The sequence below is a fragment of the Dama dama genome, chromosome 1, assembly GCF_033118175.1.
Source record: "Dama dama isolate Ldn47 chromosome 1, ASM3311817v1, whole genome shotgun sequence".
NCBI lineage: Eukaryota > Metazoa > Chordata > Mammalia > Artiodactyla > Cervidae > Dama > Dama dama.
In genome coordinates, this window is record NC_083681.1 from 24,866,033 (window position 1) to 24,893,298 (window position 27,266).

Genomic DNA, 27,266 nt, shown 5'->3' on the forward strand with positions numbered 1-27,266 from the left:
TGCCCCTAACTAGCAGACCCATCTTTTCAGATCTGAAGTTCAGGCACCTCCTCCTCCTCCCTCTCTCTGGCTGCTCTCCTCCTCCCTGGCTCTTGAAAACGGCTATTATCCATGTAATCTCTTTCCCTAAAGAGTGGGGAAAGTCAAATTATATTATTATCTTTGCTTTAGAGAAGCTGCCAAGTGCTGTCATCTCTGCTTTGCAGGAATGCCTGGCGGTACCTGAGGTGCGCCCTCCTCTCGCAGGTGGAGAGAAATGGTTTACACACTGGAGTCTCCATCTCTGCGGAGCCAGCCCTCCCTGGTCTCATGGCCTCTCACACAATGCTACCATGCGGGGCTCCCAGGCAGCCTGGGAAAAACGATCTCCATGTGGAAGGAGGGGCACCTCTCCTCGTGCCAGGAGACACGAGCACCGTCCTGACCACCCTCAGGATCACGGCTTATTCCTGGAAAGCAGCCTGTTGGTTCCACGGGCAGTGGGATTGTCCATCCTAAAGAGGTGGGACAGGGCTTCCCAGGTGGCGCTAGTGATAAAGGACCCACCTGCCAAAGCAGGAGATGTGACCGAGATGGAGCTTAGTGACCACACGGAAGCCACTGCGGAGGAGTCGAGCCCTGGATGGTGAACTGCTGTCCTAGACTAGGTGATGCCAGTGGTGCAAGAGGGTAGCAAGGCTGGACGGAGGTTAATAGATTTCGGAAGAAGTGACAGGAAAGAGCAGGACATGCTATGGTAGGCACTTTCTTAAGTTTCTGTTAGGACGAGAGCATCCTAGCTTGGAGAACTGAGAGAAGAGAGTACTATCTGAAGCTTCCTGAGGCCAGGTGACTTTCGGCAAAAGTTCTCATTTTCTGAATGCCTTGAAAAGACAGATTCCACAAGGCCCAGGAAGAGGAGAGAGTAATTGGAGATGAGGAAAACATTTACAGGTCACTCCGTTTCTCAAGGCGAGAGGCTCTTAGTCCTCCTGGGCCTGGGACCGGCCAGCCTGCAGAGAGAAAGTCCTGCCCGAGGTCTCTTGCAGGCACTGTCACGAGTGTCTGAAGATCCAGCCCCTGTAAGCCTCACAAAGACCCAGTGAGGAGGGCATTATCTCACTTTGTGGGTAAAGAAACTTAAGATGTGAAGACAATCAGTGCTTCTTACCCAGGCCACCTAGCAGGTAGGTTAGGGAGTCAGAATTTGACCCCAGCCTGGATTTTAACCCCTTCTGAGTAAAAAAGGCACTCCTGTTTACTAAACATGGCCTGAGGGAAAAATTACTGAGTTTCTCCAAGCCTCAGTTTCCTCTCTGTAAAATGGAAGAAACAGTCCCTACTTAACAGAGTTCTTGGGTTTGGATTTCACCCATATGCAGGGCCTGGCACGGGCGACTGGTAAATAGAAGGCATTCTCTTAAGAGGGACTATTATTTTTAAGCCAGAAATTGCCATGATCTTATTTTCGTCCCCCTCCCACACTCAGCAATCTGCTCACCCTCCTAGGTACTCTCACCTCTAGGCAGGCAAGCAGCTATGTGGCTCTTACGTCTGCTCTTCCCTCTCTCCTATACCCAACGGCAAACACGAGGATCCCTCAAGACTTGTCTGCGGGCAGTGAGGTCTAAAGGCACCAGGCCTGGGTGGGGTGGGGTTCTGAGCAGGGCTCCCTGAGGTTGCACAATGCTCCTTATCAGGGATAAGGTGCCCAGGGCTTCCCCGGCCTGTAGCCAGGCTGCGTTTACATGGGCAGGACCCCGTGGGCAGTGGGCTGGGAACCCTGTGCAGGAAGGGCTGTGGATGCTGGGATCAATACCCCAAATCCCCCTCACCACACAGATGCTCCCTGCCACTTGCTATCTGACCTTCTTAGAATCCCGAAAGCCCATTGATTCCAATGGTTGTTCTTTCCCCCTCGCCCCGGGCCATAAGCACCCGGAAAGGAGGCGCAGGTCACAGCAGGACCCACAGGTGACAGCTCCCACTCCCGCTGCTGCCCGCCACATGCCAGTGAAGCCCTGAGCTGCTGTGATCTGAAGCCCTGCTGAATGACATTCTGTCAAGACCTCTAATTTAATGTCCATTTCAAAAAGGCAACATGAAGAATGGGTTCTCCCTGGAGCCAGCCTGGCCTTTGGTCTGAATTTGCCCTGAGACCAGGATCCCATTTCTCTGACTGCTTTCTGGTCTCTGCTCCTGCAGGAGGTGAGGGAGAGCCCGTGGGTGCCAGCAGAGTGTGGGAGCAGCAGCTGCTTCTGTGCCCTGCCAGCCACCCCAGACCCAAGTCAGCCCAATTCCGGGGCTGGGCTCCCGTCCCCGAGTGAGGGTGGCTGTCTGCCAGCAGTGCCGCTTCCTCTCAGCCCGAGCATCACTCCCCTCTCACGTGTCCGTCTCCAACTTCACATTGTGCTTTTAATCTTCAGCAGCTCCATCTGCTCATTCAGATCCCTCACGTCCCCTCAAGCCACAAGTCCACCCAGACACATGCACGCACAGGCGGACTTCATCTCTCTGCAGCTGAGAGATGAATTTGCACATACAAGTGGATGGGTTCACACGCAGGGAGGATTTAGGCTGATCCAAGGCATGTTAAGAGAGGGGGAAATATTAGAACGAGTGACAAGGACAAAGGCGCCTAGAATGTCCAAGCTGAAAATAATTCAGGGACCATCTAATCCTGTCAACTTTATTGGAAGCCATCTGATGTCAATTGCTAAATACAATTCACTGTTCGAAATGTGTTGCCCAGGCCACTGTCCCCCATTTTTAAAATGAGGAAATCAAGACTCCAAAAGACCCTGTGAGCTGTCCTCCATGTGCGAGAAGCCTCTGAACCAAGGTACAGAGAAGGACAGGGACCCATGGGGGCTTCTGGCAAGCAGGATATGCAGGGGCTGGAGTGCAGGTGCCCCGTGTCCTGATGCCGGGTTCAAAGCCCAGCTTCACCTCTTACAATGTCATGCCTTCAACTGCCTTGTCTGCAGATGTGGGGTGGGGAAGGTATGATAGCTATTTCATGGGTTTATGGTGAGGATTAAATGAGATGACTTCTGCAAAGTTCTCAGCTGAGCACACGATAAGCCTTCAGAAAATGGTTACTACCACTGCTGTTGTCATTATACTGGAATCAGTTGCTTCCATAGATGCCCCCTGCCTTGCCAGCATGTGTGCTCTTTTCCCGAGTTCTTACATGTGAGGCTCTTTATCAGAAGGGCTTCTAGATTCAATGTTATCCTGGATGTAGACTGACTGGGAGGGCTGAGCTCGTGCGGACGGCTGGTGGGGACTCAAGATGGGGTGGGAAGCATGCCCCAGAGAGCGTCAAGGACTGAGACACGCATTCAGTAGGATAAGACTTTGCTGAACTCAACACTACGTTATCAGTATTGAGGAAAATAAAAAAAAGACAGGCACCGGATTTGGTTAACTTGAATTATAGTAATAGCCGCCTTGCTGATCTGCCTGTCTCATTCTGTCTTCTAAGCCAGCCTGCACAGTGCAGCCGGAGTAATCCTCTTAAAGATCACTTTCATTATGCTGTGCCCCTTTTCAGGCACCTCCTCACAACTGCCTGCAGAATGAAGGACAAACTCCTTCACCATGTGTGAGAATGGGGTGTCTGCCTGTGGATGTGTGCATGGGTGTGTGTGCTGTGAGTGCATGTAAGCATATGGGCAAAGGGGGAGGAAGAACATAGGACTTTTTTAATATTCTGAAAATTTGCTGATAAAGCACTCACATTATTTTCTTTAAACTACTATATGATTTATATACATTTCTAACTCTAGATATGAGTAAGAGCCATGATTCATAAGTTTTAGGTACAATTTAAAAATTACCCCTTAAATATTACCAAAATTACACATGGTCTTACCACATGACCCATGTGGTGTGATCTCACTGAGCCTCAGAGTTGGCTTGGTTTCAGGGTCACATCCTGGAACTGTCACCAAATCAGACTTGTGTCTGCTCCCACAGTGTGCAGTAAAGCCAATCTAGTGACACCAGGTTGTGATGAAGAAGATGCAGCATTTATCACAGGGTACCAAGCAAGGATTGCCAAGAGAAATGTTAATAACCTCAGATATTCAGATGACACCATCCTTAAGGCAGAAAGTGAAGAGGAACTAAAGAGCCTCTTGATGAAAGTGAAAGAGGAGAGTGAAAAAGTTGGCTTAAAACTCAACATTCAAATAATGAAGATCATGGCATTTGGCCCCATCACTTCATGGCAAATAGATGGGGAAACAATGGAAACAGTGACAGACTTTATTTTGGGGGGCTCCAAAATCATTGCAGATGATGACTGCAGTCATGAAATCAAAAGATACTTGCTCCTTGGGAGAAAAGCTATGACCAACCTAGACAGCATATTAAAAAGCAGAGACATTACTGACAAAGGTCCATCTGGTTAAAGCTATGGTTTTTCCAGCAGTCATGCATGGAGGTGAGAGTTGGACTATAAAGAAAGCTGAGCACTGAAGAATTGATGCTTTTGAACTGTGGTGTTGGAGAAGACTCTTGAGAGTCCCTTGGACTGCAAGGAGATCCAACCAGTCAATCCTAAAGGAAATCAGTCCTGAAGATGCTGAAGCTGAAACTTCAGTATTTTTACCACGTGATGCAAAGAGCTGCCTCATTAGAAAAGACCCTGATGCTGGGAAGGACTGAAGGCAAGGGGAGAAGGGGATGACAGAGGATGAAATGGTTGGATGGCATCACCGATGCGATGGACATGAGTTTGAGCAAGCTCCAGGAGTTGGTGATGGACAGGGAAGCCTGGCATGCTGCAATCCATGGGGTTGCAAAGAGTTGGACACAACTGAGCAACTTAACTGAACTGAAGCAAGGAGTCCAGGAAGCTCGTGCTCAAAAGACCCAAACTCCCCAATGGCTTTCAGGGAAAGGGTGAAGTTGGAGAGTTAGGAGGTATCTGACCAGCTTGTGGACATTCTTTTGATTGGTTGGTGGTGAGGTAATGGGAGTCAACATCATAACCTTCTGGTTCCAACCAGCCTGGGGTCTACCTGCTGTGGTCAACACACAGTTAACTTCTCCCACCTGGTAGGAGTTTCAGTCTCTGCAAAACAACTCAAAGGATAGAACTCAGAATATGGCCTCAGCAGAGGGCTTCCCTGGTAGCTCAGCTGGTAAAGAATCCACCTGCAGTGCAGGAGACCTCAGACCTCAGTTCGATACCTAGATCGGGAGGTTCCCCAGGAGAAGGGATAGGCTACCCACTCCAGTATTCTTGGGCTTCCCTGGTAGCTCAGACAGTCAGTAAAAAATCCACCCACAATGCAGGAAACCTGGGTTCGATCCCTGGGTTGGGAAGATCCCCTGGAGGAGGGCATGGCAACCCACTCCAGTATTCTTATCTGGAGAACCCCCATGGACAGAGGAGCCTGGTGGGCTATAGTCCGTGGGGTTGCAAAGAGTCAGACATGACTGAGCGACTAAGCACAGCACATGATTTCGGAGGAGGAACTAAAGGACCTTGACTTTGTTTAATGGCTAACTTACTATTATTTTGTCTTGCTTGACTGTTTTCCTTTCTGCATTTTCTCTCTTTTCTGATGAATGTATTCTTTGGAACTCAGGGAAGGCCTAGGAGGCTAGAGTTTTTCTACAGACCAGAAGGCAGCAGGGGACATGGTGGGGATGGGGGCCATCTTTTCCACAAAGGCCTGTAGGTTCCTGCTGGGTTACAGAACTGACCGTGACTCCCATGCCTTTGTGGCTCATTGTGGTTCTCCAGCACCTCTAAGAAGCCTGAGGAAGATTTGCTGAGTGGTAGCACCCCCCCCACGGCCTCTCTTCTCTTAGGCCAGCCCCCCATTTGTTTTGTCTGCATATATTCAGTTCATTCCCATCTTCTTGATTCTGCTTCTACTGTTCCTCCCCCGTAAAAGATCTTCTTCCCTTTCCTTAAAACCTTGACATCCTCAAAGTCTTGACATAATAAAAACGGCAGACACCTTTCATTAAACACAGGTTTCAGATCCTGCCTAATGAGGTGGATATTATATTTATTCTCCTTTTACAAGTGAGGAAACGGTGGCACAGAAAGGTCAGCAAACTGGTGGAAGATCTACCCCTGAAGTCGATTTCCCCTAGAACTGAGTTCCTCTGTTGAGTTTATGATTAACCTTTCTATTCAAAACTTTATTCCCTTTCTTTTCCTGAATGTGTTCCTCTCAAGACTGAGGCATATCAAAGAAAAGGGGAGATTGGACCCTATACAAACCCCGGTGTCCCTGTCCTTTGAAGTAAAGGACTTTTGCTTTAGTCTCCCAGGCCTGTGGCTCACGACATTATCTTGTCTGGATGTCAAAGCCTCTGAGTCCTCCACTCCTCAGAGGAGTACTTGCCGCACATTTCTTCACTGTAATATCCACAGATAGAATGCAAAGGTCCCACTTTGTGTTTCCTCTTGTGACGGAGTCCAAGCTCATCTCTTCACCATATGACTAGCCAGTAAGTTGAGAAATGACTTCTTAGAGTAAAGAATAGCAACCTTATTTGGTAACCCAGCAGACCAAGAAGACAGTGGACCAGTGTTCCAAAGAAACATCTTGCCCAGGTTTGGATCTTAGTTTCTTTTATGAAACATAGAGGAGTAGGTGAAGAGATAAAGTTTAAAAGGCAATAAACTGTCACAAATATTTCCTGGGTCCAGCCAGACTTCAGTGGGCACGGATCGATTTCTTGTTGCCTGCATTTACTCTCAGGTAAGCCTGATCAGGATGTTTCCTGTGAGCTAAACAAAGGTATTTTAGCTTCATGCTCAGGCATGGGAGGCAAGGTTCCCAGAGATGGGCCATCATGTATACTTGAAGCTACTGACAATATCCCTTTAGTGGTTAACTTGTAGCAAAAACGATAGACTATGAAGATTAAAGTAAAAGGCACAGATTCCAATATAGAGTCAAATAGGTTCTTCCCTGTTACACTCTAAGCAAATGTAGGCCAAAGAGCCCTATTCAAACGTCCCACCCAACAGTCCTGTGTCTCTAGCAGCAGCTTCAGCCCTGCAGTCTGTTTCCCATGGCAGGAAAATAATAGCCTCACACAGGGAAGTACTTTTAACTTCTTTAAAGGGCTTTCATGTCACTGCTCTCATCTCATGTGTATAATACCCATCAGGTAGGTATTGTTATCTCCCATTTGAAGCAGAGGAAAGAGAAGCCCAGAGATTCGGTGTCTCGTTCAGAATTTCCCGGGGAAACCGTGGCTGGGCCAGGACCAGAATCCGGCCTTTCCCTTGAACCTTGCTGCCCAGCACCCAGCCCTGCCTGTCCTCTTGTTCATTGCTGGACCCAAACCATGGCTATAGTGAAGCAGCAGTTCTTCTCCCCAAGAGCGTGAGGGGGAAATGAAACTCTAACCCCTTGAAGGTTTTATCTGAAAGCCTTGCTAATCCATCAGCAGTCTGTTAGATAACAGCTTAAATCTCCCCACCAATAAGGATTAGCTTCCAACTGATTCGCAAACACATTAGAGGAGGCGTGAGGCGGCATCAGCACAGAGGCTGGGGCACTGTCTTGAGAAATGGAGGTTTTCAGATTTCCAGACACCGCTGTGCCCCCCCAGACAGGGTGGGGGAAGCCCAGGGTCTGTCCTTACATGAAGCAACTCCTCAGCCAAGGTCACTTAAAGAAGAGCTTGATTCTGAAAAACTCCTCATTCACTCAGTAAGTATTTATCCAGCACCTTCTATGAGCCAGGCACTGTGCTGTCTACCGTGCTACGCTTAGTCACTCAGTCGTGTCCGACTCTTTGCGACCCCGTGGACTGTAGCCCACCAGGCTCCTCTGTCCACGGGGATTCTCCAGGCAAGAATACTGGAGTGGGTTGCCATGCTGTCCTCCAGGGGATCTTCCCAACCCAGGGATGAAACCCTGGTCTCCTGCATTGCAGGCAGATTGTTTATCGTCTGAGCCACCAGGGAAGCCCAGTGCTGGATACTGTCAAATGACTTTGGATGAAATAGATGATACTTCCTCATTAATCTCTTTGATAATTACAGCAGGGCATTCTCAGGGGGTGCTCAGTTGCTCAGTTGTGTCCAACTCAGGCTCCTCTGTCCACAGAATTATCCAGGCAAGAATACTGGAGCAGGTAGCCCATATCTCTTCTCTGGGGGATCTTCCCAACCCAGGGATTGAACTCACATCTCTTGCATCTTCTGCATTGGCAGACAGATTGTTCACCACTAGCACCACCTGGGAAGCTTCAGGGTGACAAATCAATCAGACTTGAACAAAAACTCTCCTTGCAGCTAAGGTGATCTTGGCCCCTGATTCATGAATCTGGCCTTAAGGTTTATAGGAACATCCACTAAGGGCGAGAATCCTCCAGACCCCAGCCCTTGGATTACAAGGGTTATCACTCCAGGGTCTGGGTACAGCAAGATGCCTCATGTCCTTCAAGCAAAAGGAAGCATTTAGAAGACTTTAGACTTCTGGAGAGTACTGTCAGTTTATACATGGAGTTTATAGTTTATACTATACACAGAGTTTATAGTTTATACATATTTCTGATGAAACAGAGCCTCTCCGACACGGTCTTTATTTCTAGTGAACTCAGCTGTGACTTTTTTCTCCCAAGGGCAGTTTGGAAGTGCATCAGGAGAAATGTGGTCTGCCCTATTTACCAATCAGTGAATGGTAATGACTCTCCTCTGAGTACCAGTGATAACTAGCGCTAGACTTTGTGGTAGACTTGCTCTCATCTTTTCCCTAGATATTTGCTAGGAACACCCTCCTCCATGAACATGCGATGAGTTTAGGATCTCTAGTCCTAGTTGGACCACACATCTGAGGCTCTGGATCATTAAAAAAGCAATTTTTTAGAAAGCACCCCCCCCCCTTTTTTTCCCTTCTCAGAACTGTCAGGATCAAATTCAGGTCAGTAACTGAAGCAGGAATGATGTTTTTGAAATACAGACTTCCCAAATTACTGGGGTATTTGCTGTTTAACCAGAGTCATTGAGAAAAGAAGATCAACATCTGCAGGGGTGGCCAGGGAACGTGATTTGTTCAGCAGCAGGAGGCTAGACAAGAGCCCCCAGTGAGCTCTTTCTGAGGCACTCTGGGACCAGCATGGCCCAAGAGCCAGAGGCCCAGCTCTGCCCCAGTCACATTTATGACCTCAGACAGACCAGCTCACTTCTCTGGGTCTGGGTCTTTGACTTGCTATTTCCTTGCAGACTGGACAGTTGATTTGCTTGCCCGGCACTCATTCCCCCGTTCTAGTAATGACACCTCAATCTTCCTTGGTACTTGGTCATATCATTGACAAGAACAAAAATCATGGAGCTCATACTTTGGTGGGAAGAGGGCTGAAGTGCAAACAATAAGCAATGTATCCTGATAAGGAAGTTTTATAATGTGATAGAGTGATAGGCATCTATCAAGATAGTTGCCAAAAAAAGGGAAGAGGAACACTTAACATTTATGCTGATATGCAGTAGGTGCTCAGTATGTATTTGTTGCTTGAATTATTAAAATTTAGCAAGGGAACACATTAGGGGACTTTCACATTACTTGAAACTCCCCAAGCCTTCCTTCACCACCACCACCACCACCCAACTGGTGGTAATGGGCTAAATGGGTAATGGTTTGGGCTGAAATACTACAGTGAGCAACGGTTTTCATTTATTAAGTCCCCACTCTGTGCCAGGCACTGGGATGACTGCTGGGCGCATACAGAAGACAGATACACTCAGTTTCTTCTCTCAAGGGGTGCACAAGAGAAAGACAGATCAGGAATCATATACCGCTCAGCCCAGCATGATGTTTGTAGCACAGAAATAAGGCTTCTAGCACAGCAAGAGACACCCGGGTGACAGACACCGTCCTGGAAGGGATGCTAGAAGGAAGACATTTCAGAGATGGACTTGGGCTGAGGATAGAGAGAGAAGATGGGAAGAAAGAATGAAACTCAGACTGTACCAAAGGCTGGGTCAGGAGAAGGTACTCAGACTGTACTCTGATTCCCTCCCTTTTCCCATCTGGGTTGAGGGTAGAGAGAGAAAATGGGAAGAAAGAATGAAACTCAGACTGCACCAAAGGCTGGGTCAGGAGAGGGTACTCAGAATGTACTCTGACTCCCTCCCTTTTCCCATCTGGGCTGACCTGACTCTGTCAGTCTCCTTGTGCATTCTCTGATACCAAACCAGATTCTCTCTCAGGAGACCAAGTAGATGGGGGTCTTTTACTCTTTTGAATTTCAAGGTAAAAAAGAGTCATAGCTCTCTTTGGTTACCTGTTCCAACATCATTCAATGTTACCATTTGTAACTTCCCATAAGCTCCTGTGGCTTCCCTCATAGCTCAGTCGGTAAAAATCTTCCCACAATGCAGGAAACCTGGGTGCAATTCCTCAGTTGGGCAGATCCCTGGAGAAGGAAATGGCAACCCACTCCAGTATTCTGGCCTGGAGAATCCCATGAACAGAGGAGCCTGGTGGGCTACAGTCCATGGGGTCACAAGAGTTGGACATGACTTAGCGACTAAACCACCACCACCAGATCAGTCTTGGTTTCTTTCTTTTTTTAAACTTGGCTGTGCCAAATCTTAGTTGTCATATGCAGGATCTTTCTTGTGACATGCAGGCTCTCAGCTGTGGCATGAGGGATCTAACTCCCTGACCAGGGATCAAACCCAAGCCCCCCGCATTGAGAACATGAGTCTTACCCACTGGACCACCAGAGAAGTCCCAAACCAGTCTTGGCTTCTGTGAAAAGCCAAACCTTGCTGTCCATGCCCACCACCAGTTACACCTGGAAAGGAGACCATGCATATCAGTCTTTTGTCCTCAATATCTCACCTTCTCTACTTCAAACTGCTGTCGATTCAGTCCTCCCAGAACCAAGCATCACGCCTTTCTCTTTGAGGTCACTCCTCCAGGAGAGGATAGCTCAGAGCTGGACAAAATCCAGAGGGCTCCCTTCCCAGTCCCAGACTCCATCTGCTTGACATCCCACGTGCCAGGTTTCCGTACTCAGATGCAAGTTTGCTGTGCCATGCTAAGTCGCTTTAGTCACGTACAAATCTTTGCGACCCTATCGACCATCACCTTTCAAGCTCCTCTGGAAGGAGGAATTCTCCAGGCAAGAATACTGGAGTGGGTTGCCATGCCCTCCTGCAGGGGATCTTCCTGACACAGGGACAGAACCCTCCTCTCCTGCACTGACAGGCAGATTCTTTACCACTGAGCCACGTGGGCAGCCTCAGATGCAAGTTTACCAGCAAATATATTCATTTCCCTCTTATTGGTGGAAAGGACTTTTGATAATCTCAAGGACTGATTGCTTTCTTTCCAGCCAAAACAGCAGAGACAAGGAGACATTTCCGTTGCAACTAAGTAATCCTGAAATTCCTCCAGAAGCGAAATTTGATTGAGCTAATATAGACCTTTCTAAGGCACAGCTTCCAAAGATATCTTTTAGCCTCAGGCAAAGTCCTGATGAGTATAATATTAGTCAAAGCCCTTCCTTTAGCTCACCACCCTCACACTCCCCGGAGGACTGATGGAGGATGGGGAGAATCACTGAATTCCTACAGCTGATACATGCCCCAGATGTCCAGAACACATGACCCCACCACCTCACCTGGATGAGCCTTACAGTCTCAGCATCCGTGTCTGATTTTATCAAGATTCTTCTGGCTATATTACAATGTTAAGAGCCTGTGCCGTGGCAATAGACAAGCCAGGTTAAAGTCCTGTGGTACCAGCTGCATGACCACGAGCAAGTTACTTAGCTTCTCAAAGCCTATAAAAATGGAAGTAATAGTATCAGTACTGCTTACTTCAGGGGACTGGATTAAATGAGATAATGCAGGTTGATCACTACAGAAGCTGCTGCTGCTGCTAAGTCGCTTCAGTCGTGTCCGACTCTGTGCGACCCCATAGACGGCAGCCCACCAGGCTCCTCCGTCCCTGGGATTCTCCAGGCAAGAACACTGGAGTGGGTTGCCATTTCCTTCTCTGGTGCATGAAAGTGAAAAGTGAAAGTGAAGTTGCTCAGTCATGTCTGACTCTTAGCGACCCCATGGACTGCAGCCTACCAGGCTCCTCCATCCATGGGATTTTCCAGACAAGAGTACTGGAGTGGGGTGCCATTGCCTTCTCCCTCACTCCAGATGGAGTGGGCACAAAGAGAAGATTCAGTAAATGACAGGTCTTATTATTGCTTTGGCCTCTAAAACCCTCACCATCAATTCTTTCTGATTCATCAAGAAAAGCCGTTTGCTTGGAAAACCATATTTATAAAAACATGCACAAAGTGTCATGAGTAATCATAAGGAAACTGACAGGAAAAGGCCAGCAGTGATGGGACTGAGAGACCTTCCCCAGGGAAAGGGGGTGTTAGGCAGTCACAGAAGCTCCAATGCTGGGAACCATAACTGCTCAGAGGTCTTTGCAACCTGGCCCTGGGGTGTGGGCAGAAATGGAAACTATAAGGGGAGGAGGAACTCAATGGGACTAGAGAGGACCCTGAAGAAAGATGGGAGGGACCCCGAAAGTCAACCTCTACCCGTGAGCTTCACCTTCCCATTCATTCCTTCCTTCATTCACTCATTCGCTATCAGATATGACTTGAACTCCCTCCTAAATGCCACGTGCTGAGAACCCAGCAGTAACAAGACACCCCATGATTCCTGTTCAGGAGCTCACATTCTACTAGTCTATCTGAGGTTTGACTTTTTGAAATTTTATTTATTTTTAATTAAAGGATAATTGCTTTGCAATATTGTGTTGGTTTCTGCTATATATCAACATGAATCAGCCATAGGCCTACTTATGTCCCCTCCCTCTTGAGTTTCCCTCCCACCTCATCCCAACCCTCTAGATAGTCACAGAGACCCAGGTTTGAGCTCTCTTATGAGGTTTGACTTTTAAAAGTCAACTCTTAAGAGTTGCGTTTTTCACAATCATCCAAGCCAGATGGTGAACAAACACAAACAAACAAAATCATTGTTTGGTTTCTTTTAGTGTTCCCAATGTAGTCTAATTTCTCACAGCTTAAACAAAAGGGTTTCCCAGGTGACGCCAAAGCAGGAAACTCGGAGATGAGGGTTTGATCCCTGGATCAGGAAGATCCCCTGGAGGAGGGCATGGCAACCCACTCTAGTATTCTTGCCTGGAGAATCCCATGGACAGAGGAGCCTGGTGGGCTATGGTTCATGGGGTTGCAAAGTGTCATACACAACTGAAGAGACTTCATGCATGCACAAGGTAAACAAAAAAGAAACACAATACAAGACGCATGAAATCAGTCCCATCTTAGAAGTCCTTCTCTTGTCCTTCAGAGTCAGCAAGTTTCCAGCACTTCCTGTTGTACTGTCATCGGCCTGGGCTCTAGGGCTGTCTGATCAGCAGGAATTGATAAGAGGCCAGATGGGGAGACTTTATGGGGGCCCCTTGCTGCTGCACAAGGGGGCAAGAAAGAGTAGCAGGTTCCCTGGCTCCATCCTCTAAATGGGGTGAGGGTAGGGGTGGCTCGGGTGGTCTGCCCACCGCCTTGGTGGTGCTGTGCAAGGATCACGTGCAGTACCCTGCTTTCGCTCCTGGCACCTCAGAAGTGGCAGTTGGGTTTGGACCGTTTTGTATCTTGTTGTCATAATTTGCCCCAGCTGCACACAGTTATTATTTTTAATCTCTTACAGAAGTCCAGGGTCCCAGGTCCCAACCTATCTCAGTACAACTTGAGACAGTGGTCTTTAGCACTTGGTTTACTCCCTAGGCGCCCCCTTTCTGGCTCCCGCCCACCCTGGAAGGGCCCAGAGGAAAAAGGAGGCTGGCTTACGCCCAGACAACAATCCAGCCCCAACTACTGTCAAGACTGATGTCTCGGGGGTATTCTCCCTCTTGAATCCCCATAAAGGGAGTCTCAGTTTCTTTCTTCACATCTCCCTGCCTGACTTGTTAGTAAATTAAAAGGTGTGCATGCTAAGTTGTTTCAATTGTGTCCTACTCTTTGCAACCTATGGATTGTACCCACCAGGCTCCTCTGTCCATGGGATTCTCCAGGCAAAAATACAGGAATGGGTTGCCATTCACTTTTCCAGGGGATCTTCTTGACCCAGGGATTGAACCCACATCTCATACGTCTCCTGCATTGGCAGGCAGGTTCTTGACCACCAGCACCACCCGGGAAGCCTAAATTAAAAGGAATCATATTTAAATTAAAATTCCCTTTGTAACTGCTAGATAAGATGTTGATCATGACCTCTTGGATCCAGTGTGGAGCTCTAAGCCTGAGGAGGTCCAGTGTAGGACCAAAGGTCTCTAAAGTCCTAGCCATGGCCAACTGCTCCTTTGAAGCTTCTTGGGGTAGGATTCTTGGGACATTTGTTTCATATTTTGACATGGCCTCAACCAAGATCGGCGGTAAAGAATCTGCCTGCAATGCAACAGACCCTGGTTCAATCCCTGGGTCAGGAAGATCCCCTGAAGGAGGGGTTGGCAACCCACTCCAGCATTCTTGCCTGGAAAATCCCATGGACAGAGAAGCCTGGCTGGCTCTAGTTCACGGAGTCACAAAGAGTCAAGCAACTGAGCACGCATGCACAACCAGGATCACAAGCCCCCAAGGTCACAAAGAACCTGTGGTCTTAATCATGACAATGAAAGCTATCTTTCCTGAAACACAGGGTCTCCATTTCTGCCTTCTTGATACTTGTGAGTTTTGTTTGTTTATCAAAAACCCTTCCAAGGGGAACCTGGGTCCATATCAGGGGTAAAGAATGGATAACCTGCCAAATCCAGAAATACTTGCACTCCATCCTTGGTTTACTTTATTCTCATTCCTGTTTCTGTACTCATTTTGGTTCTGAGAGGGACTTTTTTTTTGGGGGGGGGGGGTGTATTCAGGAACTGGTCCACTGGCCTAGTAGAAACAAACCCAGCAGATGTATATGCCAACCCCTCACCATTGGGCCCACCTGACTAGCAGCAGACCAGGTAGGGACATCCTGTGGTCCCTGGGGTGCCATGCTGGTCCCACTGGCTTTGCAGACCTACCCTGATGCCCGCACATCTCAACTGCTGGACCACAAGCCCAAGAGTCTCGGTGAGTACCCTGAATAAAGACCCCTGAAACAATTCTGAGAATTGTTTTTTTCTTTTTTCTGGCTTTTTCTGAATGACTATTTTAAATTTGACTTATCAGATGTAATTCTGCTCTTACCCATACGTACCAGCTTACCTGACCAAATCACCTGGCTGAGAGTATTGAGTTTTCGAAGGAACTGGCTGGCTTCCTCCCACCATCCTCTCCTACTTCAGACATTTCAACACAGTGGCCTTTGTTCTCCTTTCTTAGGGCTTCTGTGTGTCCACAGGGGGCCAGATGTTTTCTAGGCTTTCCGTGGTAAATGTTAGATTACTTTCTTTCCCCAGTAATGGAAAAATTTTTCTTCTGACAATGTAATGGTGCCTGGAAATAACAATAAGGAGGGGGAGGAGGGGAAAAGATAGAGGAAGAGAGGGAGGAGGGGAGATTGGAGGAGGAAGAAGAAGATGGGGGAAGGAGGCCGACGAAGAGGGCTTTGCGTGAATTCTTAAAAACTTTTTGTTGTGAGATAATTATAGATAAACACACAATTACAAGCAATAATGCAGAGATCCCTTACCCTTCTCACCCAGCGAATAGTGACACCTTACACAACCATGGCACAATATCACAACCAGGAAATTGACAGTGAAAATAATACAATTCATAAGCCGTATTCAAAATTTCACCAGTTTTACATGCCCATGTATGTGTATGTGTGTTGTGTGTTGAGTTCGTTGCAGTTTTATCACATGTGTAATTCATGTGACCATCACTGCTGTCAAGGTACAGAACAGTTTCCTTGTGATGCCTTTTTATAACCACCTCCACCCCACCCTCCACCTCTGACAACCGCTGGTCTGGTCTCTATCTCTATAAATTTGTCATCCTTCAAATGTAGCATAAGTGTAATCATTTGAGCTTGCCTTGTTTCCACTCAACAGCATTTTCTGGAGATTCTTCACATTTTTAATGTGCATCTCTAGTTCCTTCCTTTTTTTTTTTTTTTATTGCTGAGTGTTTCACAGTATCCAGATACCAGTTTATTTGACATTCACCTGTTGAAGGACATCCAGACTGTTTCCAGATTTTAGCTACTACAAATAAAATTGCTATGAACATTAAGTTAAAGGGTTTTGTGTGAACATATGTTTTCATTTCTTTAGAACAGATGCCCAACGTAATTTTGCTAAGTTGTATAGTCATTGTATGCTTAATTTTATGAAACTTCTAGAATGGCTGTACCATTTTCCATTCCCACCAGCAACATTATCAGTGACCTTCATTTGCATTTGGTGATGTCATTATTTTTTTTAAACTTTATAGACAATCTCATAGGTGTGTAGTGATATCTCATTGTGGTTTCAATTTGTATTACCTTAATGACTGGTGCTGGAGAAGGCAATGGCAACCCACTCCAGTACTCTTGCCTGGCAAATCCCATGGATGGAGGAGCCTCGTAGGCTGCAGTTCATGGGGTCGTGAAGAGTCGGACATGACTGAGCAACTTCACTTTCACTTTTCACTTTCATGCACCGGAGAAGGAAATGGCAACCCACTCCAGTGTTCTTGCCTGGAGAATCCCAGGGATGGGGGAGCCTGGTGGGCTGCTGTCTGTGGGGTCACACAGAGTCGGACATGACTGAAGTGACTTAGCAGCAGCAGCAGCAATGACTGGTGCTAACATCTTTTCTTGCCCTTATTGTCATCTGTATATCCTCTTCATTGAAATGTTTGTTCATGTCTTATTTCTGTTTTCTAATTGGATAGCTTTTGTTTTTTTTTTTACTGTTGAGTTTGGAAAATTCTGTACATATTCTAAGAAGTTAGCACTTTGTCAAATATGTGGTTTGCAAATATTTTGTCTTCATCTGCATCTTGACTTGTCATCCTCACCACAGGATCTTGCACACAGGGAAAGCACTTAATTTTGAATAAGTTCAATTTTTCCATTTTTCTTTTTGTGGATTCTACCTTTGATGTTTAGCCTAAGAACTTTTTGCCTAACCCTAGGTTCAGAAGATTTTCATCTATTTTCTTTTTTTTTAACTAAAAGTTTCATAGTTTTACATTTTACAGTTAAGTCAATGTGTTACTGACCTGGGTTCTTGAACACTTTAATCAAATGAAATTGATGAGGCCAGGTGAGGAATTCAGGCAAGGCTTTATTGAGACTCTTCCTATAGCATCAAGGAGTGAAAACAAATAACCGTTTCCCTTGCTTGCTCTTGAGGGTAGGGGTGAATCCATGGGTTGGGCCAGAAGGTGGCTCAGGTGGTCTGCCCGCCCCCCTGGTGGTGCCCTGTGCGGGGATCACACATAATACTCTGCTTTCCCTCTCCACACCTTAGAAGGAGTACTTGGGCTTTTGGGCTTTTTGTATCTTTTGTTCATAATTTGCACCAACTACAGCATGTTTGCAGGTATTTTTAGTCCCTTTCTTTGTATTTTGATTTAGGAGATGTTTCTCTAAGTGTAAACACTGCAGGGAAGAGTCCCAGGTGCCTGCCCATCTCCAGTGATCCATTTTGAGTTAACTTTTGAATAATGTGAGATTAGGTTAGTTCATTCTTTGCCTATGGGTGTTCATTTTGGCATATATTTAAAGATTAATCCTTATAGCAACCTTCTGAAATGAGTATAATAAATATATATAATTATATAATATATAATATATATAAACATAATAATATAAAATGAGTATATATTGTCATCCCATTTCACAGATGGAGGAAACTAGAGAGATTTGGTAATGTGACCAGTGCCCAACTGCTGATAGGTGGGAGGAGAAAGTTATGGTTTGAATGCAGGTCTTCCCACCTCATGGGCGTCCCAGGTGGCGCTAGTGGAAAAGAACCACCTGCAGGAGACATAGGAGATGAGGGTTCCATCCCTGTATTGGGAAGATCCCCTAGAGGAGGGCATGGCAACCCACTCCAGTATACTTTCAGTACACTCCAGTATACCCACTCCAGAACACTCCAGTATTCTTTCCTGGAGGATCCCACGGACAGAGAAGCCTGGTGGGCTACAGTCCATAAGGTCGCAGAGAATTGGACACGACCGAAGTGACTTCTATGCACACACGCTTTCTGACTCATGTGCTCTTACATTTAAGCCATGTTTCCACTCCCTCATTCCACCCCTTCTTTCTGGGAGAATCTTTTTTCTGAGCAGACATCCCAGTTTCCTGAACACATTCCTTCATCTTGACCAACCCTGCCCTCACCTCAGGTCACGGGCTACCAAAGGTTGGAGCCTGCCTGAACTGGTCCAGGTGTCCTCCTGTGACACGTTGCAGGGTGCAGAATGGGGACCGACTGGGGAACTTCCCTGTATGCAAAGAGCTTGTCACTCCAGTCTGGGGAAAGGTTCACATTGGATTTCAGCATCTTCCAGAGTATTGCACAACTGCACCTCCAGCTCACTTCACTGGTCTGGGGATGGCAGCCCCCCACTCCCCCAGAACAATCACACACACACACACACACACACACACACACACACACACACTCATTTAATAATTCTGAGTCCAGAAAATTTTCATCCCTGATCTTCTAAAATAAAATATACTGATAGAGTCAATAGGAAGAACTGAAAGCATCTTGGAGCAAAATTCCTATGGTTAGAACGTGCTTCTTGCTCTTCCTGGTGGGACTGGACCACGGTCAGACTATTGTACCTAGTTCATTTCCATTCATCACACCCATTTCCTTTCATGGGCCGAGGGCAGTGAAGGTGGAGCTTTCCTCTCCAGTCTCTGCTCTCTACCCACTGGCTGTGGACCTCCCAGGCAGGCAGGACCTAGGAGCTTCTGCACTCAGACCACTGGGAAAAAAATCAGCAATCTCTACACTGACTTTGGGTTTTCCCAAATCCCTAAGCATCAGCCCACCTATTAATGACAGGTCCAGGAACTCTGTGCCACTGTGACTTTGCATTCAACAAGGGCCCCTCCCCTTATTCTCTCAGCGTTTTTCCAAAGACTACTAGGCTTTTGTCCTCACTCACTTTACAGAGATAAAGGAAGCCCAATTGCAAGAACAGATCAATTTTCTGAAAAGTGAAAGTGTTGGTCACGTCTGACTCTTTGCAACCCCATGGACTGTAGCCCACCAGGCTTCTCTGTCCATGGAATTCTCTAGCCAAGAATACTGGAGTGGGTTGCCATTCCCTTCTCTAGGGGATCTTCCCGACCCAGGGGTCAAACCTGCATCTCCCACACTGAGGGCAGATTCTATACCACTGAACCCCCAGGAACTAGGTATACACGCATATCTATTTTGCCAGATTCTTCAGAAGTAGGGGTGCCTGATCCCTCAGCTTGGCTGTTTCAACAGATAGGTCAACAGTAACACATCCTGGGTCCTTCCTGTCCTTCCACCCATGCTGTAAAGAACAGCAGATGAGTTTAATTCAGGACCCTGGCAGTCTGTCTTGAGCTCTGGATGTCTTCTCCTGCAGGGACGAAGCTCCAGCATTCCTATGATGGTTGCTGCAGAGGGCCAGTGGCAGCTTCTGGTTTCTTGCTCTCCCTGGAAAGCCACTTCAAGTGTTACTGATCCAAGGAGAAGTTCCTTAACTGATTCAGGCCATTTGACCGTGGCATTTCCTCCAGTGGTCCAGACAGATCATGTTGAAGGTCAGAGAGTCATCCTTCCTTAGGTCCAGTGGGCCACTTTCCCAACCTCCATGCTCACTCACCCAGCAGAAGGTGAGAAACATCTCCTTGGTCTCCTGATAGTCATGTCCTCTGTCATCATCGGGCTTCCCTGGGGGAGGGTCTGAGACTTGTCAGGAGCAGGCACGGCTGCTCCAGGGACAGTAAGTTTCATCGTGTTGTCTCACTCCTGCCAAAGCAAGCCAGGACCTCCCTCTACATTGTAATTAGGGGACATCTCCTGTTCTAGAAGGAGTTTCCATCACCTCCACTCTCTTCCAGGGAGCATAGCCCCATTGCCCCTTTTCTGCCATATCCTTTAAAGGCTCCATTATGCCCAGCCCTTTCCACAGGGACCAAACAGACCCAGGATTGAATCTCAGCTCCCACTTACTAGCTATGTGGTCATTGGCTACTTACTGTCTTTAAGCCTAGTCTTCTCATCCCTCACAAAAACAGAGATATTAAACCTCATAATGTTGTTGTGGCTTTAAACAAGATCATATCTATAAAGTATGCACTGTAGGTAAAAGAGCTACTGATCCTGGGACAAAGTGAAGCCTCAATAGTGGCACAGTCTCCAGGCCAACTTTCAGTTCTCTACTCTGCCCACCAGAATTTATCCTGTGGGAGGGGCAGGTCAATTGTTACGGAAGAGCAAGTGCCCCAGCCCCAGCCTGGGAGCCCTACTCACCTATCACGCCCATGCTGTTCCCCAGGAGTCTAATAGGAGTCAAGGATGGACTCAAAGGCAAGGCATGTCCTCCTGTGGTAGGTGGGCTCCTCAAACTTGACGACGGTCACTCTGGGAGGTTCCCTGCAGATGCTGGCCCACCTGGCTAGTTGCAGGTGAGAAGTGACCTACCCCTCACTGCCCTGTGACTGCTCCTTTAGCACTGCCTGCGCTGGAATGGCCCTGGGAGAGCCACCTGTTTAAGCACTTATAATTTTCCCTGCTCTCAGGGTCTCTCAGGTGAGAGGGCAAGTCCATGGACTGAAGACCTAGAGGCACTCCCCACCCCTACTCCAGACTCAGGACCAGGTATCCTGTCTCCTCACTTTATCCTCAGAAGGACCAAGGGACCTCCCACAGTGGATGCAGGGAAAGAGGATGGGAGTAGGGAGTTAGGAGAAAGGAAGGGGAGTTCACCTGGATGTGCTTCCCTGGGCCACCCCCGGCCCTGCCCTTGGCTGACTCCCCCTCAGGATGGCTTCCCCTCCCTCCAGCAGCCACGTTGGCCTCTGCAGGTGGATTTGCTCCCCTTCCTGCCCCAAGTCTCTGCCCTGAGCCCTTGACCTGGTTCCTCCACAGCCCCACACTGCTCTGCGGTCCTCGGCTCCCAGGTTGCCCCTCCTCCCAGGAGACGGGACCCCAGTATGCTCCACATGCTCCCTGGGCCTCACCTCTGACCCCCACCCCCACCCCAGCAACAAGCCACCCCAGGAATTGGACCAAAGAGTTCACCTCCCCGGTGATCAACCCCAGCCCTGGGGCTCATCCCTCTGAGGTTGGGGCCAAAAGTCATGCAATGCTTGGTGACCTAGGGGGAAGGGCCTTATCCCCTCTGGTGTGGCCCCAGAGCAGCCAGTGCAGGCTGCAGGGGGCTTGGAAGGTGGAGGCTGCCGGCCTACTGGCCTGAGAACCTGCCCAGCCCACTCATCTGCCAGCCCTCACAGCGGCACTGACAGCTGCCCAAGCCTGGCATGCTACAGTCTCTGTCCTATTTTGTCTCTGGCTCCTCCCAAGTCCCATGATACATGCTGTGGCCTCTCCCTGGCAGGCCTCCTGTCCCCTGGTGCTACCTCTCCTGCAATGCTTCCACCCATCTCTGCCTTCCCACTGAGATGCATCTCTAGTCCCATTCCTACCAGATTGGCCAGGACTTGGCTGTGCCCTGGCCTCTACTGCAGCCACGGAGGAGGCACTTTGGGATGTGAAGTCTGAGATGGTCACCATATCCTCCTCCCAAGCCTCCTGGGATGTCAACTGGAGGTCCTTGGGGGTGCGGCGGACAGTGTGGCATCTTTTCTGGACATTCTCCATGGTCACTACGCAAGCTCCCAAGACACAGCCTCCCATCCCACACAGCCAAGTTCCTTCCTAGTTCCCAGACCCCTTCCTGCTTAACAAATAAGGGCAAAGTGAGACAGTCCCAGACTCACCCATCTTCCTCCTTCAACATCCTGGCTTGGGAGTAGAGTCAGATCATTCTAGAATCTGTCCAGATCATTTACAGCCTTTGAAGCAAAGAGCAAAGGGAAACAGATGGCATTGATAAGACAACTCGTGAGACGTTGACAGTAACTCCCATCCCAATTCCCTTCCCAATCCCAAAGGACTAACAGATTTATTTACAGTAATTAGTGCCTGCCACCTGTGGAGTTCTCCCCTGGGAGTTTTATGAGTATGACTTCACTGGATCCTCCTTCCATCTTTTCATTCATTTGTCCTCTTGATGAATGTTTATTGCTCACCTATTATGTGCCAGGTGCTGTGCTGGACCCTAAGATATAATGAATATAATGATGAATGCACCAGATATGCTTCCGTGGTGACTCAGTGATACAGAATCCACCTGCCAAAGCAGGAGTGGCAGGAGACTTACATGAAAACCTAACAGTGCTTATAATTTTGTTTTTGCTTATACATTTGTTATAACGCTTATAACAAATTGATAAGCAGAATGTCATAGGAATTCTTCTGCTCTTTGAGTGGGTCGATATCCTAGGGTTTGTACCCAGATACCTTTAAAAAACAAACTACCAAATCCATTTGAGCAGTCCAGCTTATACTGAACTCACGAAAAATTAAAGCAAGGTAGGGTTTTATTGCTACCAGTATTCTTGCCTGGAGAATCCCATGGACAGAGGAGTCCATGGGCTACAGTCTACAGGGTCACAAAGAGTCAGACACGACTGAGCGACTAAACACACAGCACACACATACTTGATTCACAGTGTTGTGGTAGTTTCATGTGTACGGCAAAGTGACTCACTTCTGCATGTACATGTAGCTTTTCTTTTTCAAATTCTTTTTCCATTTAGATTATTACAGATATGAATATTGAGCAGAGTTCCCTGAGCTATACAATAGGTCTTCCTTGGTTATCTTTTCTTTTTTTAAGATTTTTTTGGATGTGGACCATTTAAAAAATCTTTATAGAATTTGTTATTGCCTCTGTTTTATGTTTGGGTATTTTGGTTATCTATTTTAAGTGTGTGTGCATTGTGTGTGCTAAGTCGCTTCAGTCCTGTCTGACTCTATGCGCCCTTATGGACCGTAGCCCGCAGGCTCCTCTGTCCATACAAGATTCTCCAGGCAAGAGTACTGGTGTCAGGAGCCATGCGCTCCTCCAAGGGGATCTTCCTAACCCAGGGAACAAACCTGCATCTTTTAGGTCTCTTGTATTGGCAGGAGGGTTCTTAACCACTATCTCCACCTGGGAAGCCCACTATTTTAAATGTAGTAGTGTGTATATGGGGCTTCCTAGGTGGCACTAGTGGTAAAGAACTTGCCTGCCAATGCAGGAGATGTAAGAGACACAGGTTTGATCCCTGGGTTAAGAAGATTCCCTGGAGGAGGGCATAGCAATCCACTCCAGTATTCTTGCCTGGAGAATCCCATGGACAGAGGAGCCTGGCGGGCTACAGTCCATGGGGTCACAAAGAGTTGGACAGGAATGAAGCAAATTAGCATGCAAACATGGATATGCAGATGACACCGCCCTTATAGCAGAAAGTGAAGATGAACTAAAGAGCCTCTTGATGAAAGTGAAAGAGGAGAGTGAAAAAGTTGGCTTAAAGCTCAACATTCAGAAAACTAAGATCATGGCATCTGGTCCCATCTCTTCATGGGAAATAGATGGGGAAACAGTGGAAACAGTGGCTGACTTTATTTTTCTGGGCTCCAAAATCACTGCAGATGGTGATTGCAGGCATGGAATTAAAAGATGCTTACTCCTTGGAAGGAAAGTTATGACCAGCCTAGATAGCATATTAAAAAGCAGAGACATTACTTTGTCAACAAAGGTCCATCTAGTCAAGGCTATGGTTTTTCCAGTAGTCATGTGTGGATGTGAGAGTTGGACTATGAAGAAAGCTGAGCACCGAAGAATTGATGCTTTTGAACTGTGTTGTTGGAGAAGACTCTTGAGAGTCCCTTGGACTGCAAGGAGATTCAACCAGTCCATCCTAAAGGAGATGAGTCCTGGGTGTTCATTGGAAGGACTGATGCTGAAGCTGAAATTCCAATACTTTGGCCACCTGATGTGAAGAGCTGACTCATCTGAAAAGACCCTGATGCTGGGAAAGATTGAGGGCAGGAGGAGAAGGGGACAACAGAGGATGAGATGGTTGGATGGCATCACTGATTCACATGGGTTTGGGTGGACTCTGGGAGTTGGTGATGGACAGGGAGGCCTGGCGTGCTGCGGTTCATGGGGTCGCAAAGAGTCGGACATGACTGAGCGACTGAACTGAACTGATGCACTGTGTATTTGTCAATCCTAAGCTCCTAATTAATTCCTCCCCTCTTCCCCCAGATTCTCGCTGTATTTTGAAGGTAGCCCTGACGGGATGTGCTGAGGAGCAGGTTGTGGGAAGGAGAGGAAGAGAGGAGTCCAGGATAATCAAGATCTTTGAAGACTAGAGGGGTGGAACCCATTCACTGAGATGGGGAAGACTGAGCAGGGAGTGGGTTTGAAGAGAGAATCGGGAGTTCAGTTTTAGACACTTTAAATGTGAATACCCAGTTAGAGATGCTGAGGTTGCCTGGAGACACTGGGACTGGGTCTAGTGATCAAGTAACAGAACAGAAGCCTGTGAAGGAGGGACCAATCCCACTCCAAGGACAGAAAATTGCCTGTAGGCTATAGTAAATAACTGACCAGTGCCCGGAAACCAGATGAAAGGGTGGGGGAGGTGAGGAAGAGAGAGAGACGGTAGGTGTAGCAAACACTTTCAAGCAGAGTAGGTGCCAAGGGGAGTTGTGCATGTTCCTGTTGTTTCCATTTTACAGTTAACAGACTGAGACCCAGAGAGTTTGCTTGTTCAAGGTCATACAGAGATGAAATTGGGATTGGAAAGCAAGGCAATGTGGCCCCAGATCCTGTGTTTTTTCCACTTCGTGATGGATGTCTTCTCAATTCTTATGATCTCAGAAGGACAAGAGGAGACAGATAAAAAAAATAAATAAATTGCAGAGGTTGGGGGAGGGGCAGGGAGATCTCTTGAATAGTAGAGAAGACAAGAAGACCTAAACCTGGACGAGCCAACCTGTCCAGTTGCGGGGATGGGGGGGGGGGGTGGGCAGGGGCAGGTGCCTTTTCCTGGAGGTGAAGCGTCTCTGGCTAGCTTCCCAGGGAGGCCCTATGAACACATTTCCAGCAGCCTCTGACTGCAATGCCAGCGCAGCTTTGAAAATACTTTGCTTTTTTAAAAAAATGTCATTTCTCCTGAATCTTCATCCCCACTGTCCCCAAACAATCTATAACAATCTGCATATTTGCTGTTCTGTGGGCATGGACAGTGAAAAGAGTGAAAGGTTTTGCAAATGCTTATTCTGTAAGGCTTTCCCTTCAGTCTTCACTTCAATTCAGCAAAGATGCCTTGTGCTATGTGTGGCTGTGTGCTGTGATGAGTACAAAGATGAATAATTATAGTTCATCTCCAAAATGGAATCCCATACATCCATTACAGAGCTCGCTTCGGGAGAATAATGATTCAGAACATGCTCACACTACCCTGACAGGGAAAAGCAGGTCAAAAACAGCCCACACTATGTGATGGCAAGGGAGAGTGTAGGAGGAAAGAGGGATAGGGAGGGAGAAGAGGAGAGAGGCTCCTTGAAATGTATTGTGAAAGAATATAGTAAATTATTAACAGAGGCCAACTCTAGAAGGTTGGGTTGCTGCTGCGGCTGCTAAGTCACTTCAGTCATGCGACTCTGTGTGACCCCACAGACGGCAGCCCAGCAGGCTTCCCTGTTCCTGGGATTCTCCAGGCAAGAACACTGGAGTGGGTTGCCATTTCCTTCTCCAATGCATGAAAGTGAAAAGTGAAAGTGAAGTCGCTCAGTCAGTGTCTGACTCTTCACGACCCCATGGACTGCAGCCCACCAGGCTCCTCCGTCCATGGGATTTTCCAGGCAAGAGTACAGGGTGCCGTTGCCTTCTCCAGAAGGTTGTGTTACTGATGATTTAATTGGTGAGGGGAGGGGGGCATGCCATGCAGCTTGTGGGATCTTAGTTCCCCGATCAAGGATTGAACCTAGGTCCCACAGTGAAAGCACTGAGTGCTAACCACTGGACCACCAGGGAATTCCCTAATTCTCTAGTCCCTTGATGTTCTACAAGGTATGTGTGTGTGTATACATACACATATGTATCTATTACTTCCATAATCAAAAAGGCAATAAATGATACTCTTCCATATTTTTATTAAAGGATAGTTAATTTACAATGTTGTGTTAATTTCTGCTATATAGCAAAGTGACTCAGTTACATATATATATACATGTATATATATATGCTTTCTCTAAATACTGTTTGCCATTATGGTTTATCATTGGATATTGAATATAGTTGTCTGTGCTACACAGTAGGACCTTGTTTTTTATCCATTCTATAGATAAAAGCTTACATCTGCTAACCCAGCCTTACACTCCATCCCTCTATGAACCCCCTTCCCCTTGGAAACCACTGGTCTGTTCTCCATGTCCATGATTCTGTTCTGTTTCATCGATAAGTTCATTTGCATCGTATTTTAGGTTCCACATATAAGTGATATCATATGTATTTGTCTTTGTCTTTCTGACTTCGGTTAGTAAAATAATCTCTAGTTGCATCCATGTTGCTGCAAATGGCATTCTCTCATTGCTATGGCTGAGTAGTCTTCCACTGTGTATATGTACCACATCTTCTTTATCCACTCATCTGTTGATGGATATTTAGTTTGTTTCCATATATTGCCTATTGTGGATAGTGCTGATATGAACATAGGGGTGCATATATCTGAGTTATAGTTTTGTCTGAATATATGCCCAGGAGTGGGATTGCCAGATTGTTCAGCAGTTTTTAGCTTTTTTGAGGAACTTCCATACTGCCTTCCATGGTGGCGGCGCCAACTTACACTCCCACCAACAGTGTAGGAGGGTTCTCTTTTTTCCACTTCCTCTCCAGCATTTGCTATTTGTAGACATTTTAATGGTGGTCGTTCTGGTTGGTGTGAGCTGGTACCTCGATAAATATTTTAAAACAGAAGCAGGAGGCATGTTTGGTCCTCCATGGGCTTGTGGTCTCCTGTGGGAGATAGACATATATAGGTAGCCAGAATAAACAGCGGGCTTTTTGTGGCTGCTTCTGTAGAATGGGCTGACTCCTAAATTCACAGACTCCTTCGCTTCCTGTTTTGTCGCTGGACCCTAATCCGAGCATCCTTTCATATCTCTCCTTCCTCCTCCACCACCTCACAAGCTCCCGAGGAGGTCTGTGCAGCCTGGCACTAAGTCTAGTTTGTGTGTCCTGCTAGTTCCTCTTATAATTAAAGGGTCGCCAGCTTCCAT

General features: G+C 47.2%; 1 protein-coding gene across 1 annotated transcript in view; it reads left to right on the forward strand.

Annotated features, from left to right (window-relative positions):
* The first annotated feature begins 572 nt into the window (after positions 1-572).
* ANKK1 (ankyrin repeat and kinase domain containing 1) overlaps positions 573-27,266 on the forward strand; it is a 33,346-nt gene continuing 6,652 nt past the window's right edge. The window contains 1 exon segment of the mRNA XM_061155110.1: positions 573-625. Within this exon segment, the coding sequence (XP_061011093.1) occupies positions 573-625 (53 nt within the window).